The 16,622-nt window shown below is 41.9% G+C and overlaps 1 protein-coding gene across 1 annotated transcript; it reads left to right on the forward strand.

Annotated features, from left to right (window-relative positions):
* Positions 1-1,306: 1,306 nt before the first annotated feature.
* On the forward strand, positions 1,307-14,385 carry tmem184c (transmembrane protein 184C). Its single transcript, XM_072678554.1, has 11 exons — positions 1,307-1,603; positions 2,769-2,930; positions 3,065-3,195; positions 4,683-4,719; positions 5,000-5,205; positions 8,496-8,570; positions 8,915-9,008; positions 10,041-10,153; positions 11,257-11,356; positions 11,841-12,012; positions 13,678-14,385. Exons 2-11 carry the CDS (start codon positions 2,814-2,816, stop codon positions 13,962-13,964), a joined length of 1,332 nt encoding a protein of 443 aa, XP_072534655.1. The 5' UTR covers positions 1,307-1,603; positions 2,769-2,813; the 3' UTR covers positions 13,965-14,385.
* The last annotated feature ends 2,237 nt before the right edge of the window (positions 14,386-16,622 follow it).

Here is a 16,622-nt window from a genome sequence, read left to right on the forward strand (position 1 = left end):
AAAGCTGATACCAACAGCTAAAGCTAGCTATCGTGCACTTGCTATCCGCTATCGAGCTAAACTTCGAGCAAGATCAGCAGATAATCGGGATCCAAATAAAATAATAAAGCAATAAAAAAGTTTTCCATTAAATAAAACACACTGTGAAGTGAGAGGGGGGCAACTCGGGGGGCTAACCAGTAGCATGCTATCTATTGTTATTATTATAAGCTATTATATTATATATTATTATTCTATTTTATATATTCACACATATTATGTTTTTATATTAATATATTTCTATTATATATATATATATATATATATATATATATATATATATATATATATATATATATATATATAATATATATCTCTGCAATTTTGCAATTCACCATTAACCCAGCTGTGATTGGCTGGGCAGTACTAGGGGTGGGATGAAAGCGAGTGTTGTGATTGGCTCAGTTTAATTAATAATCAATAGTCAACATCATATCTAAGAGGGATCAGCTGTCCCAAGGAGGAGGAGGAGGAGAAGGAGAAGAAGGAGAAGGAGGAGTAGGAGGAGGAGAAGGAGAAGGAGGAGGAGGAGGAGGAGAAGGAGGAGCAAAAGTTTTTGGACGCAGCCCGGCTCGACTGTATTCAGCTTAATTAATAATCAATAGTCAACATCATATCTAAGAGGGATCAGCTGTCCCAAGGAGGAGGAGGAGGAGGAGAAGGAGGAGGAGGAGAAGGAGTAGGAGGAGGAGAAGGAGAAGAAGGAGAAGGAGGAGGAGGAGGAGGAGAAGGAGGAGGAGGAGGAGAAGGAGGAGAAGGAGAAGGAGGAGTAGGAGGAGGAGAAGGAGAAGGAGGAGGAGGAGGAGGAGCAAAAGTTTTTGGACGCAGCCCGGCTCGACTGTATTCAGCTTAATTAATAATCAATAGTCAACATCATATCTAAGAGGGATCAGCTGTCCCAAGGGGGAGGAGGAGGAGGAGAAGGAGGAGGAGGAGGAGGAGAAGGAGGAGGAGGAGGAGGAGGAGGAGCAAAAGTTTTTGGACGCAGCCCGGCTCGACTGTATTCAGCTTAATTAATAATCAATAGTCAACATCATATCTAAGAGGGATCAGCTGTCCCAAGGAGGAGGAGGAGGAGGAGGAGGAGGAGGAGGAGAAGAAGGAGGAGGAGGAGGAGAAGGAGGAGAAGGAGGAGGAGGAGGAGCAAAAGTTTTTGGACGCAGCCCGGCTCGACTGTATTCAGCTTAGTGGTGGACATGCGGCCTGTGCGTCTCCGCACTGTAGGGGGCAGCAGCGGCACGCAGCCGCCTGTGGTCTGCCAGTAAAGCCCAGAAGGAGGGCGAGGCTGCAGGCTGGGGGCTGGGGGCTGGAGGCTTTGTTGTTTGGGCGAGTTTGTTTTTCTCGGTTATTTTTCATTGTTTTATTACCAGTTCTGTCCTCTAAGAGTCCTCGAGAAACCAAGGCCGTCACTACGGCCCCTGATGGAGTCGCGGGCGGTGTGTGTGGGCTCCAGTGCTCTGGGAGGCGGCTGGGTTTGTTTACAGTGAATCAGCTGATGAGGCTCCTGCTCCTGTAGCCCCCCTGCACCTCTCCTCAGAGCCCACCCAGCCGGACCAGCACGAATGTAAGTAGTACTGTAAGCTGCTGTGTCCTTTACCCCACCCAGATTATTCAGCTGAGACCCTGAAACAGCAGGAGATTTGGCTGCTGGCCACGTGTGTTACTGGGACCTCTGTCTGTTCCTTCATTTTACTGGACATTCAGACAGTCTTCGGTCTTTATGGTCATGTATTCTCTTCTCCTTCGCATGTCCTAGCTCAGAAAGCCAGGGTCCGAGCACAAGGATGGCCATGCTACAGCACCCCTGGAGCAGAGAGGGTTGAGGGCCCACCGGTGGCAGCTAAGAGGACCTGGAGGACTGGTGTAGGCAGCTGTGTGTATCTGGGTATTGAACCCACAACCATGTGATCAGTAACCCCGGGTAGGGCTCTAACCACAGTTTACTTAAAAGCAGCAGTGGCGGCGGCGACGACGACGACGGCGGTGGTGGTGGTGGTGGTTCAGTGGTTCGAGCTCTGGGTTGTTGGTCACATGGTTGTGGGTTCAATACCCAGCTACACTGAGCTGCCTACGCCATTGGTTGCTTGCGTAAAGCCCTAAAAGCCCTAACCCCCTGCTCCAGGGGTATCGTTGAAGAGGTCCAGCATTAATCAATACTATGCATTTACTACAAACAAACTATATGGGCAAAAGTATTGGGACACCTGCTCGTTCTGTGTTTCTCCTGAAATCAAGGATATTATTGAATAAATAAATAATAATAAGAAGAGGTGATCATGCTTTTGTTGGAGTAACTGTCTCTACTGTCCAGGAACATTGCGGTAAGGATTTGGTTGTATTCAGAGACAACAGCATTAGTGAGGTCAGGATGTGGGATGATCACAGTCCTGTCTCATCTCAAAAGTATTGGATGGAGCACCATCATCCATCGTTCCAGAGAACACAGTGCTTCCACTGCTCCACAGCTCAATGCTGGGGGGCTTTATGCCCCTCTAGCCCACGCCTGGCGTTAGTAGGCATAGTGCCTACTAATACGTTCATGTTTAACTGCTCCAGAGAGTCCTGCTTCTTTACGAGAACTAGACAAGCTGTTTTTAAAGCTTCCTTAAAATTCACACTTCTCTTTGACAAACATGGTTCTTCATGGAACCAAAAGTGGTTCTACTATGGCATTGCTCAAAGAACCCTCTGTAGTGTAAGACAGTCACCAGGTTTCTCGTTGGTAATAGGTGCTGGGACAGTGTGTGAGTCCTCTGTAACCTTTGCTTGAGAAGATGCCATGCACATGTGGGAACTGGAGGAGGTGGATCCGGCCTCTGGTGGTGCTTCTCTACATCCTGCTTCTCCTCGTGGTTCTACCGCTGTGTATATGGGAGCTACAGAAATCAGAGGTCAGTTTTTTTTGTTTGTTTTTTTTTACCTTTGGGCTTTCAGCAAGTGACTTGGCTAAACATTAACAAGCCTTATCTCCAGCTCTGACGATGATCTGTGAGCGTTTATGACTGTGTGTGTCTTTTGCTCGCAGGTTGGCACCCACAACAAAGCATGGTTCATCGCCGGTATTTTCGTCTTCATGACGATACCCATATCGCTGTGGGGTATTCTTCAGCATCTGGTGCATTACACCCAACCTGAGCTACAGAAGCCGATTATTAGGTGAGAACATCTAAAAAAAAAAAAAAAAGCAACAAAAAAACAATAAAATTAATAAATAAGTAAATACAATATGAATAATATTCCTATTTGCATTTTATGACTATAACTGTCTGGATCACAGGCACAGAATATTATAACAGCGAAAGATGCAAAATTAATCCCTGAGATACATCGATTTCACCTATAACAAACGGGCAATATTGGTGTTATTATAATTATTAGTAGTATTAACAATAAAATACAGACATTTAGTTAAGTTTGATCATTAAAAATGACAGACTTTTAACACAGGGAGTGAGTGTGCTCGGAAACGGCCCATTTTGTGGTGATCTGGACCTCGTAAATGTCTCGTCTGATTTTGAAAACAAGCTGTTTTAGGCTACTAAACACAGCCTTTCCTTCCCAATGTAACTAATTTTAATTATAGGTATGTATAAACCTTACAGCAATATGCATAAACAGTCAGAATTCCAGGAACTTGAACATAAAACACTAATATTAGAGTAAATTCTAATAACATTTGTGGTTCTCCACCACTGTGTTCATCATTAGAACATCTCCAAAGTTCTCCTCTCTCATGGAGTCTAGTATTATTTAGAGTTCTCCTCATATCAACACCTGGTTTGGTGGTAAATCAGGGCTTAATGATGGTAAATCAGGTGAGCTGCTGCTGCTGCTGCTGATGATGGAGTTGAACACATCCTCCACGCTGTGCTGGCTGGACTGGGGGGCGTCCAGGAGAAACCTGGAGGAACTGAGCTCTGTTCTTCAGACTAGCTCACCGACAAGATCTCACTACTTTCTTTCTTCAGAATAAGAAGCTCTTGTTTCTCTTTTTGACTGGATTTATGTTCACCTGCTTTATCTGTTCTGATGAGATCTGGAGTTTTCATTATTTTATTAATGGGATTAGGATCCCAAAACATGCACAGTGCTGTACACTGATCAGCCTTAATATTAGCCTGCCAAATACTGAGTAGATTCCCCCTCATGCCGCCACAACAGATCTGACCATTGGAGGCATGGACTGGTGGTATCTGGCAACAAGACTAATGTAAGGAGCAGATCCTTTAAGACCTGTAAGTTGAGCGGTTGGGCCTTCATGAGCATTAATGAGGCTTAGGCACCCATGATCCTGGCACTGGTTCACCAGTTGTCCTTTCTTGGAGCTATTTTGGTAGGTACTGACCACTGCATACCGGGAACACCTCATAAGACCTGCCTGATGTTTTGGAGATGTTCTGACCCAGTCGTCTAGCCATCACTTGCCCATTATTCCTGCTTTTAGTGCCTTCAAGATCTGACTATTTACTTGCTGACTAATATGTGGGTCCCACCACTTAACCAATACCACTATAGATAATCAGTGGTCTTCACTTCAACTGTCAGTGGTCCTAATGTTATGGCTAATGTGGTTAATTTGACCCAGTATTATGATATTATTACAGTATTACTTGTTTAACTTCTTCCGTCTCTTATTGTTCCAGGATCTTATGGATGGTTCCAATATACAGCTTGGATAGTGTGAGTATGTTTGTCCAAAATGTTGACCCAGTTATATTTAGCATTCCAGCTCTTTACGAGACTCTCAGAGTAAGCTCTGAGTGCATGTCAGTAATTGAAGGCCTAAGGTTGCTGAGGCACATGACTCAAATGAACGTCTTCAGTCTGGCCTTCTGAATTGAGATCTTTGACCAAGGTCATGCGCTTCTCATCCTTCACTTACATGACTTGCTTTATACGCCTTACAACTGCACTGACCACTTAAATCTGCCTCGTTCCCTGACCCTCTCTGTCTCTGTAGTGGATTGCACTGAAGTACCCCGGCATCGCCATCTACGTAGACACTTGCAGAGAGTGCTATGAGGCCTACGTCATCTACAACTTCATGATCTTTCTATTGAACTACCTGGGGAAGCAGTATCCCAGCCTGGTGGTGATGCTGGAGGTTCAGGAGCAGCAGAAACACCTGCCCCCACTTTGTTGCTGCCCACCCTGGCCCATGGGAGAGTGAGTGGTCGTGTACATGGGCATCTCTCATAATTGCATGCTTTTTAATATACAGCTCTAAAAGACATTTCTGAAATTTGCATGTCTACGTGTGCGGCAGTCCTTTTATTTCAGGCACTTCATCAAACAAAGCTGAGTTAGCTGAATTTGCAGACTATGAATGGCATAAAGTCCCAACAGCAATGTGAAAGACTAGTGGAGAGCCGGCCTAGACATGAGAGCTGTGATTGGCCATCAAGGTTATTTCCACCATAGTGATTTCTGAATGCTCTCAAAGTTCAGATATTAGTACTGTGTTGTTTAAATCTGAATAATAACTTATTTGCATTATAATTATTATAATCATTTCTTTGCATTATGTGAGCAGTTGTCATTTTGGCAAATAAATGCTGTAATTTCATGCAAATGTTAATTTCCATAAACACATTGCCTATAAATAGTAAAACCTGAAAAACTGATCATGTAGGATTGGCTTTTTTCCCCGGATATAAATATTTATAATAATAATTATAATAATATTTTTTTTATTTAACACACTTCTTATTAGTTATGTTTGAATAGCAATAAATTCAGGTCCATATGAATTTGGACATCCACCAGAATAGATTGGAAGTGCAGCAGTGAGATTGAAGTGTAGACTTTCAGCTTTAATTCAAGGGTTTAAAGAAAATATTGCATTAACTGTTAAAGGGCTCACAGTATTTTACATGGTCATGTCATTTTCACACGCTCAGAAGTAATTGGACACTTGACTGAAAGGCAGTTCCATGGCCAGTTGTGGCTTGTTACCTTATTTTATAACACATTAAGAGGATAAAAGGCCTGGGGTTGATAATTGCTGAATTTGTGTTTGGTAGCTGTTAATGGGAACTCTCAATATGCAGTCAATCTAATGTGTAGGTCAGTATAGGAGGTCCTTCTTAGGCTGATCCGGAAACTAGCCTATCAGACGGAGCCGAAAGTTTAGCGGTGGCCAAATTAATGTTTTGGTACAGTCTTAAAAAGAAGGAATGCCCTGGTAAGCTCAGCAACACCTGAAATGACTAGAATTCATTCCTTTTCACAACATCTAGTGAAGTCAAGAACATTAGTGAGAAGGTATTTGTGTCATTCACATACGCACACACACATTGTCTAGTTTCTGTAAAGAAGTACTGTTAATAGAATCCTTTTAATATATAAAGTATAATATGAAGGTAAAATATACATTTAAAAGCAAATATTTCTATTAAACATAGAATAGGATGGATATAACTCACTAAATTGACACTATTTAACTGTAGTGTGCAATGTATGTAGAGATGAGCGTTGTTGAGTATAGTGTGAATGTGAAAGTGCTACATAATATATAATAGAGCAGTAGGTTATATAATAGTATATATAGAGGTAATCCTGCTGTCCTGATAGAGAGCCCGAATGGCCTGCGTGAAGAAGCTCTTCTTCATGCTTTCATCACGGCCTTACTAACTTGTTGTATGCAATCAAATCCTCACAGCAAAGTCAATGCAAAGTCTTGTAGAAAACAGTAGGGAAAGTTACTCCAACAAAAGCAGGATTAACTCTTTAACACCCTTTGATTTCAGGAGAAACAACGAATGAGTAGGTGTCCCAATACTTTAGTCCATGTAGCGTAGCATGTCAGTTGGAGCACGGTGAGAACCTGCAGGGTCAAAACAAACACTGAAGCTGTTCATGAAGTTCTTAATTAGGGCATGTTCTTGTGTTGTAGCTCTGACGGAGGCTGTATGTAGAGCTTTGGGTTGGTGCTAGTCACTCAGTCACTGGCCCGTTTGTCTGTTATCAGTTTGATAAAGCTGTCATTTGTCCTACAGTCAGCCCCACGTCCACCAGCACACTCGAAATGTGCTGAAGATGTGATAACAGCACACAATTCTTAGCTTGCCAATGAAGTACATAAAAAAAAAGGGCCCACTTATTATATTAGACTGCGAGAACTGTGGCCTGAACTGTCCCACTCACATTTGCTCACAGTATGCAGGTCGTACCTTGCCGGGCTGTGTGTGCTGCAGACGGAGGGAGGCTTGTTCGCTGGGATTTATTTTTGGATCTAGTTTGCAGATTGCCTTCAGTCTCACTAGTAGGACATCTCACAGGCTATTTCCCCCCACTGCCTAATTATCGTTACATTAAAACGAGGCTCTGGGAAAGTTTGCTTGTGTTCCCATTGTCTGCTTGTTCTACCCTTACAGCAGTGAGGAGTTCAGAAACCCAATGAGACGGGTTGTTTGTTTCTCGGTTGCTTGTAGACAGTGAGGAAGCCTGCTGTAAGGTTTAGGCCATGTTGAAATATTGAAAAAGCAGCCCTGTTTTAAATGGGCTGCAGTCGGGCAACCACAGCCCTGATTGACATGGTTGTTCAATGTCTGATTTAAAGTGGCAGAGCTTTTGAAAGGGACCCCTGTGCGTCTCTTTAGCACTTGTCTGTTTGATACCAGAGCTCTAAGCGGTTGGATTGCATTGCATTTCTTTAGAAATCACTTAACCACACTTTCTACTCAACTACTGACTTCTCAGTTTGCAGCTAGGCCGGTCACAGTCATGAATCACTCGGCTGGTTTATTCATAACTGTAAAAATAATACTGATTAATAACTGCATGTGTTTTTTAGTCGTTACTGAACGGCTCTCATTCTGCTTCCTAATGTGAGCTCAAATAAACAAACTTTAATCAATGATGCAAAAGTGGAAGTGCTACATGATGTTATAGGATAGTATATGTGTTTAATGTTCAGTGAAAAGCCCTGTAAGTAGTGTGTGGTAAGTGAGGTAATCCTGCTGTCCTGGTGGGGAGCCCAAATGGCCTGTGGGAAGAAGCTCTTCCTCATCCTTTCCACATTTGGTTGGGTGGTGATTGGTCAAACATTGGTCAAAGCTGCCTGCTAAACATATTCTAGCACTAAGTCAGTCCATCCAACAACACATTATTTTGTTAAATTATTACATTGTGCCAATATTTCATGATTAACCGACCAATAGAAATGCTCCAAAATGACTCCTATTGATTTGGTGCTCCTGTCAAGTTGATGTTCTGGAGATACAAGTTTTATATATGTATATATGTGTGTGTGTGTGTGTGTGTGTGTGTGTGTGTATATAATATGTTATACACACACACACATACACATACATGCATATAATATATATATATATATATATATATATATATATATATATATATATATATGTGTGTGTGTGTGTATATGTCAGTCAGACTTTGTAGGATAATGTCTGAATGATACTATGGCTTTTCCTCTCCTGTTCTGTTTGCAGGGTGCTGCTGTTGAGATGTAAGCTGGGTGTTTTACAGTATACTGTAGTGAGACCCGTCACCACAGTCATCGCATTGTGAGTACCTCAATTATCACCTTGGTTGATACTTGGTTGACACCTTGGCTGCTCATCCTCTCACAGTTTATATAGCTTAATATGAACATACATTAAATATACTGTAGGTTAAGCCCTTAAACTATATGGACCCACACTCCCTACTAAGCTCCTCGCTAGCTACTCCCTAGCTGCATAACTCACAGATTAGTTTCTTAGCAGCTACTGACCAGTAGGTATTGAGGAGTGTTAAAAATAATAACGGAATAATACTCTTGAAGTTTAGGGGTTAAGGCTTTACCCTCAGATATGTACATATACCCATGTTCGATGTGTTTTTCCATGTGTGTTTTTGTGCCAATCAGAATTTGTCAGCTTTGTGAGGTGTATGACGAAGGAAACTTCAGTTCCAAAAATGCCTGGACCTACTTGGTGATTGTGAACAATCTCTCTCAGCTTGTACGTAGATCTCCTTTTATTAACCCTCATTATTTTTTTGTTTCACATTAATGGAAAATGAATGTTTTACAGAATGAATGTTTAACTGCAGCCCTTTAGAATAGTGTATCGTAGTTGTTAAATAATTAAAAAAAAAAGGTAAAAGTTAATATAATAAAAATATAAAAATATAATCTATACGTAATATAGACTTTGTATAACATGACAGGAAGGCTTTTAGTGCTGTGAGTAAAGTGTTAAAGCCCCTAACTAAGACATAATTAAAAATGAATTATTAATATCATGTAATTAATTATTCATAATTTATGTATGCATATTTTTTTTCTTCTTGTATTTTTCTTGAAGCCCACCTACCTATATTTACAAGTCTTTATGCTCCAAAAACCTTTAACATGTATATAAGATAAATGTGCTCTATTCTGATTGGCTGCACTTATTAAAAAATAATAATACCCATAAGGACTGAAACTCTCCAGAGAGCTGCAGTATGAGTAGGCGGGGCTAAACAGTGGTAGGCTAATGGATGGAGATGCTGTAGGTAAATGAGGTGGTTCTCGTTAAATCAGAGAAACAGTGATTTCAAACTGGGCTGTATTTGCAGCTTATTTTGCAGATATGGACTGCATTAATTGGGGGAGTTTACGTTACTTTTAATTTAAAAAATTAACTTTAATTTGTTAAAAAGTGAGACTAATTCAGTGTTCCATAATATAGAGGCTCTAAAATGAATCTTAGGTATTCGGTGGAGGTTGGGACCACTCTGCTGCATGCCATGTTATACCTGTATCAGATCCAGATGTCTTTCCATCTTGACGCTGAATGTCACCATCTCCATCATGATCTTTTAAGGTCTCTAAAGCTTCAACATCTGTATAATATCTGTGGGACTTTTTAAGGCCAGTTACAAGCTAAAGATAAAAGACTGGCCTGATACTGCGCTATATTTACTGCTTGATTGATTTGTCTTTATTTTTAGCATGTCCGTCTTATCAGTATTTCACAGTGTACTTACCCCCCCCCCCCCTCCCCTAGTTTGCAATGTACTGCCTGGTGCTGTTCTACAAAGCTTTGAGAGAAGAGTTGAGTCCCATCAAGCCGGTCGGCAAGTTCCTCTGTGTCAAACTTGTCGTTTTCGTGTCTTTCTGGTAAGCCAGTATGATTTTTAATACTTTCTAAAACCCATTAACACATTAAAATATTCCCTTAACGTCTGGCCACAAAGATGTACGGCTGCACAGATGTAGGAATTGTGGGCCAAGGTAGAAATCATAGATCCACAAACTTGAAACATTGAAATTGGGACTTAAACCACCTGGATTCCAGAGAAATAGAACACTTATTTCTGTAAGATTACAGTAAGATACACAGTAAAAGGAAATTTCAGGTATTTTAGTAGTCAGTTTAGTAGATGACCGGTGATCTGATGGCTTCCCACCGCTCCGGACATGTGTGCGTCCTGTCCACTGTGTGTCATTGCTCACTAGTGCTTATGCACACTGGCGCCCAGCAGCATACGCTGGACACTAGAGTTCATTTAGAGACACCTCAAATATCAGTCAAATCTCTGAATGGCATCAGAGTGATTGCATGTCAGTTCTCCATCATGCCTTGGTTGGTTAACTTGTGGTTATTGCCACTGTGCACCAATCAGCCATAACATTAATACCACTGACCAGTGAAGTAAAAAAACAAACAAACAAAACGTTGATTATCTTCATCTACAGTGACCTCTGTCAACAGGGGGATCTATTGGGCAGCAAGTAAACGGTCAGTTCTTGAAGGTGATGTGTTAAAAGCAGGAGAAATGGGCGAGCTTAAGATTTTTATCAACTTTGACAAGAACCAAACTGTGGCGGCTAGACAACTGGGTCAGAACATCTCCAAAACATCAGGCAGGCCTTGTGGGGTGTTCCCGATATGCAGTGGTCATTACCTACCAAAAGTGCTCCAACTAAGGGCCGCCGGTGAAAAGGCAACAGGGTCTCACTGATGCTCACTGAGGCCCTGCCCACCTCACAACTTACAGGACTTAAAGGATCTGCTGCCGACATTAGTCTTGGTGCGAGATACCACAGAACACCTTCAGAGGTCTTGTGCAGTCCATGCCTCCAATGCTCCGTTGTTGCGGCCTACTCAATATTAGGCAGGTGGTGCTAATGTTATGGCTGACCGGTGTGTATTTGTTAATACTGTTGTCAAAGCTTAAAACACACAAGTTTTGTTTATTACCTGCTTTTTCCACATAAAGGCAGGCTGTGGTCATCGCACTGTTGGTGAAAGTTGGGGTGATATCGGACTCACACATCTGGGACTGGGACAATGTGGAGGCTGTGGCCACTGGACTGCAGGTGCGCTTTGTTTCTTATTAGACCTTCTAACTGAACTAGACCGCAAGATATTTTTCTGTATAAATGGTTAATTTTTTGGGGAAAACGCACATTGTATTTATTTATTTATTATTTTAATTTTTTGGTGTAACTTCCCCTAGCTCTAGCAATGCTCCCAACACTAGGAGGCTTAAAAGGTCTCCTCTGATTCATGCGATGGCAGCCACCGCCATATATATACACACACACACACACACATATATATATATATATGTGTGTGTGTGTGTGTGTGTGTATATATATATATATATATATATATATATATATATATATATATATATCACACAAGGTTTTTGTATGAAGGTATAATAACAATACCATACCATGGTTCGCCTAAACCCACTATACTGCTTCAAGGGCCCCTAACTAGTGGGAAGTATTCAGTTGGAGAGAAAGTTGACTAGTCTGCAACTTTAGACGTGCTACTCTTCCTCTGCTGTTGCAGGATTTTATCATCTGTGTGGAGATGTTCCTAGCAGCCATTGCTCACCACTTCAGCTTCACCTACAAGCCTTACATCCAAGAAGCAGAGGAGGGCTCCTGCTTCGACTCCTTTCTGGCCATGTGGGACATATCGGACATCCGGGCCGACATCTCTGAGCAAGTGCGCAATGTTGGTGAGTAAGCAGTCCACAAGGAGGTTCCTAAAACTGTGACTGTAATGAGTTCTCTTATGATCTCAGTAAGGAATCCTCTGCTGGTTATTTTAGCGGCAGTTCTTTAGCTGTAACTGTTCTCACACTGCCCGCTGTCCACTGACCCAAACACAATCCATTTACACCTCCTGTAATCGTTTGGATTTATTGGTGATGGTAGTACTGGTTGTGCCATACACGTATAGTATTAATGCCCAATACTCTGTGGTATTATTGGTCAGTGTGCCTTATTGTATATTTAGCTGAGTATTAGTATATTTACTAATATTTACACACGTCCTTAAACTAGAATAAAAATAAATAAATACATTTAAAATGGGTTGAAGGAATTTTGGCCCAAAACCACGTCAACGCAGTGATGTTGGTGGACTTTCTTGTGTGAACTGCTCATGAACTCTTTTTAGGTCCAGCCACAGCTTTTCTACCAGATTAAAGATTAGACTTTGACTTTGCCCTTCCAATATATTGAATTTCTCCTGCTGTAAGCATTCAGTTGTTACCTCACTGCATTTTCAACCTCAGGTTAAGCTTTAGGTCATAGACATAGAATTTGCTGCTGCAGCCCAAAATTCATATTTCCATCAATGATGGCAGGCCAAGAGGTTATCTTTAATTTTCCAACAAAAAAATTAATATAGGAGAGTTTAATTAAGATTGCTAATAAAAAAGTAAACTGTTTTTGCATTAGTTTGTTTAATAAGGTTCTTTTCACCTAGTTTTATGGATTAGGTTATGATCTGATCACATTCAGGTAAAGGTTATGCAAAAATAATATTTATTTTATAATTATAAAAATAAATAAATCATTTTATAAAGGGTTTGCAAACATTGTAGTGGCATTAGTAATTATTTAAAACTTGCGCAGTGGTACGTCATCGACACAATGTTGGAATTATTAGATAGATAAATAAAAAAAAGAAAATCTCACAGGACACAAAAATTGCCATCTTGGATGTTTAATGTGGTAACTTGCCTGCGTGATGTGAGAGTGACGGGTTTCATAGATTAAGAAGAGGTGGGACAGTCTGGGATATGTGAAAAAAGGGGTCACAAAGCAGATACAGTTAATGATTGGCTAAAAGGTGTGATTGCATATGGGTGGGGTCCTCCATATTGTAAAGGAGGCAGCTGAATCTGCAGGTGTATGGAAGCTTACGGTCATACGGGTCTACCAGCAGTGGCAAAAATCCCAGTCTGGAGGAAATTCTCCTCAGAATTGAGGCCAAAAGACAAAGCTGATGGACAGGGCTGATGGCAGATTCAGCTGCTACCTTCACACTGTGGTCTTTGACTATGTCCAAATGCAGTCACTACCTTTAGCCAGTCATTAACTGTGTCTGCTTTGCGACCCATTTTCCACACATCCAACGAGACCCTCACTGCAGTGTACCACCTCTTCTCAATCTCTGAGTCCAGTCACACAGCCTGCAGGTAATTATAGCCCGATTGGTCCCCATGCAGCGCCATCTGCTGGAGCCTGAAGTTACAACCACCTTAAAAACTCATGGCCACTAATTAGATTTGTCCAGGGAACTTATTAATATTAAAATAAATGATTGAATTGTGCATCTAACAACAGAAAATAAAGTTTCCTCCTGATTTTGATGTCTTATCACTCTCCTACAGGGAGAACGGTTATGGGCCGTTCGAGGAAGAACTATTTCAGCGGGGAGGCGGAGAACGACGAACATACTGGGCTGCTTTCGGATCCTGCCCAGGAGGCCTCATCCACGCCCCCGTCTCCAACTGGACGCTACCAGGGCCTGGGGCGCACCGTGACTCCCCACTCTCACTCCGCCCCAGCTGAACTGTGCTCCGCACCGTGGGACGGAGATGTGGATGACATCACTCCGAGCGTGCTGTCCGGTGACCCCAGTCAACAGTTACGCACAGATTATGCTGCAATCACTTAACTGGACTTTCACTGCCTACCAAAGCTTAGGCAGGTAGCACACATTGAACTGAATGGGTGCTGTCTGCTGTTAAATCTACTGATGCGAGTGAGTAATTAATCTTAACCCCAGCATCTTATGGCCTGCTCACATGTTTTGGGTGAGGCTTTGGTAGCTAGGGCTCACCATTTAGGCTAGTCTGTCGATTTCTCATGCCGTTTTAGTTTCTGAGGAGAGACCTGACCAAAGCAAGCAAGACAAAGCATGTTGCAGTCGTAAGCTAGAAAGATCCTTCTAGACAGCTGTATGAATGTTCAATGTGACTGGTAAGCAGCGAGAGTCGACAGCCATTCCCTTCTCTAAAGAAATACTCATTCACTTTTAATGTCATTTTTTAATGATTTTATGTCAAAACAGTAAATAATCATCTTTGCTAATCACACACGTCCTGAACCAGTGCCAAGGTGCTGTTAGCAATAGCAGCTTGCAGTGGTGATTTTGAGAGAGGAACTGACTTGCGTTGAACGGAGGAGTTGTTCTTCGTGAAATTTAAGACTGACCTGAAGTGCACAACATGTTTAAAATGCATGGAGCTTTTCCGATCACAGCCTCCGAGCATGTATCTTGTACGTCTGCCTGTCATGTTTATCCACGGTACTTTGTATACTACCAGCTTAAAGGGGTATTCCAGGACTTTGCAGCTTGTTTTAATATTTTTAAAGAATTTTTATGTTTTAATGGGGGCTTTACGCTGATCAGCCATAACACCTCATTGTCCAGCCTATCAGCTCCACTGACCATACAGGAGCACTGAGTCCAGTCTGTTTCTCTGCAGACTCCTTTATATATCGGCCTCCTTTCACCCGGTATGTTCTTCAATGGTAAGGGCCCCACAGGACTGACCACCACAGAGCAGCTATTATTTTGGGTGTTGGGTCAGCATTCTCAGCACTGCAGTGACACTGACTGACATGGTGGTGGCGGCGAGTGTGTTAGTAGTGTGTGTTGCGCTGCTGCTGCACTGAGTACAGATGGACTGTAACTGGCTGTAAGTCTAGAACTACATGATCAGGGGAGCTGATAAAATATACAATGAATGTAGAATCAGGGAGGTGGTATTAATGTTATGGCAGATCGGTGTGTAGGCTGCAGGGTTGAACTAAAAAGTCCTGATAAGTTTGCACCATTCTAATGAAGACCTGAGGGAAGTTTGTTTGGGCAGATGTTTAGAGAAGATCTGGGTGACTAGCGACTTCTAGTGGTTGTTGGGTGCATTAGCTTTGTAGCTCCAGTTTTTAATTAATGGAGCCAAATTTGCATAAAAGGAATTTCTTGGCTAGTCAAAATGACTATTATTACTATTATTATTATTTTATTATTTTTTTTTTTTTATCAAGCCCCATCTTTCAGCCAGTTATCAAATCATGGTCAGCTCCATCTGAAATAAGCTATAGCTATAATAAGCGATATAGTCTACTCTGTTTATGTAAGTGCAGGAGGATTTCTCTGTGTATCCACATAACGTCTCATTGAGCACAGTGTAGAAATATCGCCATTTCTACTTTTTATACCTACTATTTTGTTCATTTTTATAGTTCTTAAGTATGCATTTTATGCCCTAAACCACACAGACAAGTGTGTGCCCCCCTAACGAAGACCTGTGAGAAACTTGTGGGCGTGCATTTCCAGAAAAGATCTGGGTGACTAGTGATATCTGCTGTTTGGTAGCTACATTGGCTTCGTAGCTCCAGTTCTTAGCTTACAGGAGCAGAATGTGGACAGCAAGCATGTCTTGGCTGTTCGGCTACATCTGGGGTCAGTGCAGTCAGGGTCAAATTTAGCCAAACTATTCCTTTAGTCTCAAATCAAGTTCGGTCTTCGTTTTAGCCAGTTAACTGACCAGGGTCATACGTGTGTGTGTGTGTGTGTGTGTGTGTGTGTGTGTGTGTGTGTGTGTGTGTGTGTGTGTGTGTGTGTGTGTGTGTGTGTGTGTGTGTCTATAGGCTGCACTGTTTATCTGAACACATCCGGAGCAGCATTTTACAAAGTAGGATCTCTGGGTTTATGTAGAGAACCTTATGTAGAGAACCTGTCTCTTTGGGCCGTTTCTGCCATTATATCTACTGTTTGTTGACGTTTATACTGTGGTCTACACCACATGGATCAGTCTGCACCACCTTAATTAAGACCTGGACTGCAGTTTGAGAGCAGAAGGTCTGTGGGCAGATATTAGGGGAAAGGAGTTGGGTGACTGCTGTCTTCTAGTGTTTGTTAGATACGTTAGCCTCACAGAATTTGCTCAGCAGACGTATCCGGGCTGACCGACTACATCTAGGGTCAATTAGAGAGAAGTATTCCTTAAGCCTGAAATCAGGCCTCAGTATGAATTCCTGTTGGAGGAGTCTCATCTTTGGTCTCAAGTTATCTGGATAACTGAGATCCTGGTTGTTCCCACCAGAACTTTTAACACTTTTAAAAAATGCAGAATGTGTGGGATATCCTTTTTAAGCTGATCTGAAGTGGGTGACTGACTTTATTACTGTGGGAATAATGGAGGGAGGATATGTAGGTTATAATTTTGTGTAAACACTTCTCTTTTTTTTCCCATTTAAGATCGTGTTTATCAATCATAACGCACACATGCTGATGTTAATAGAAGCCTCTGCCTGTCTGAATTCT

This window comes from Salminus brasiliensis, chromosome 4 (assembly GCF_030463535.1).
Source record: "Salminus brasiliensis chromosome 4, fSalBra1.hap2, whole genome shotgun sequence".
NCBI classification, from domain to species: Eukaryota; Metazoa; Chordata; class Actinopteri; order Characiformes; family Bryconidae; genus Salminus; species Salminus brasiliensis.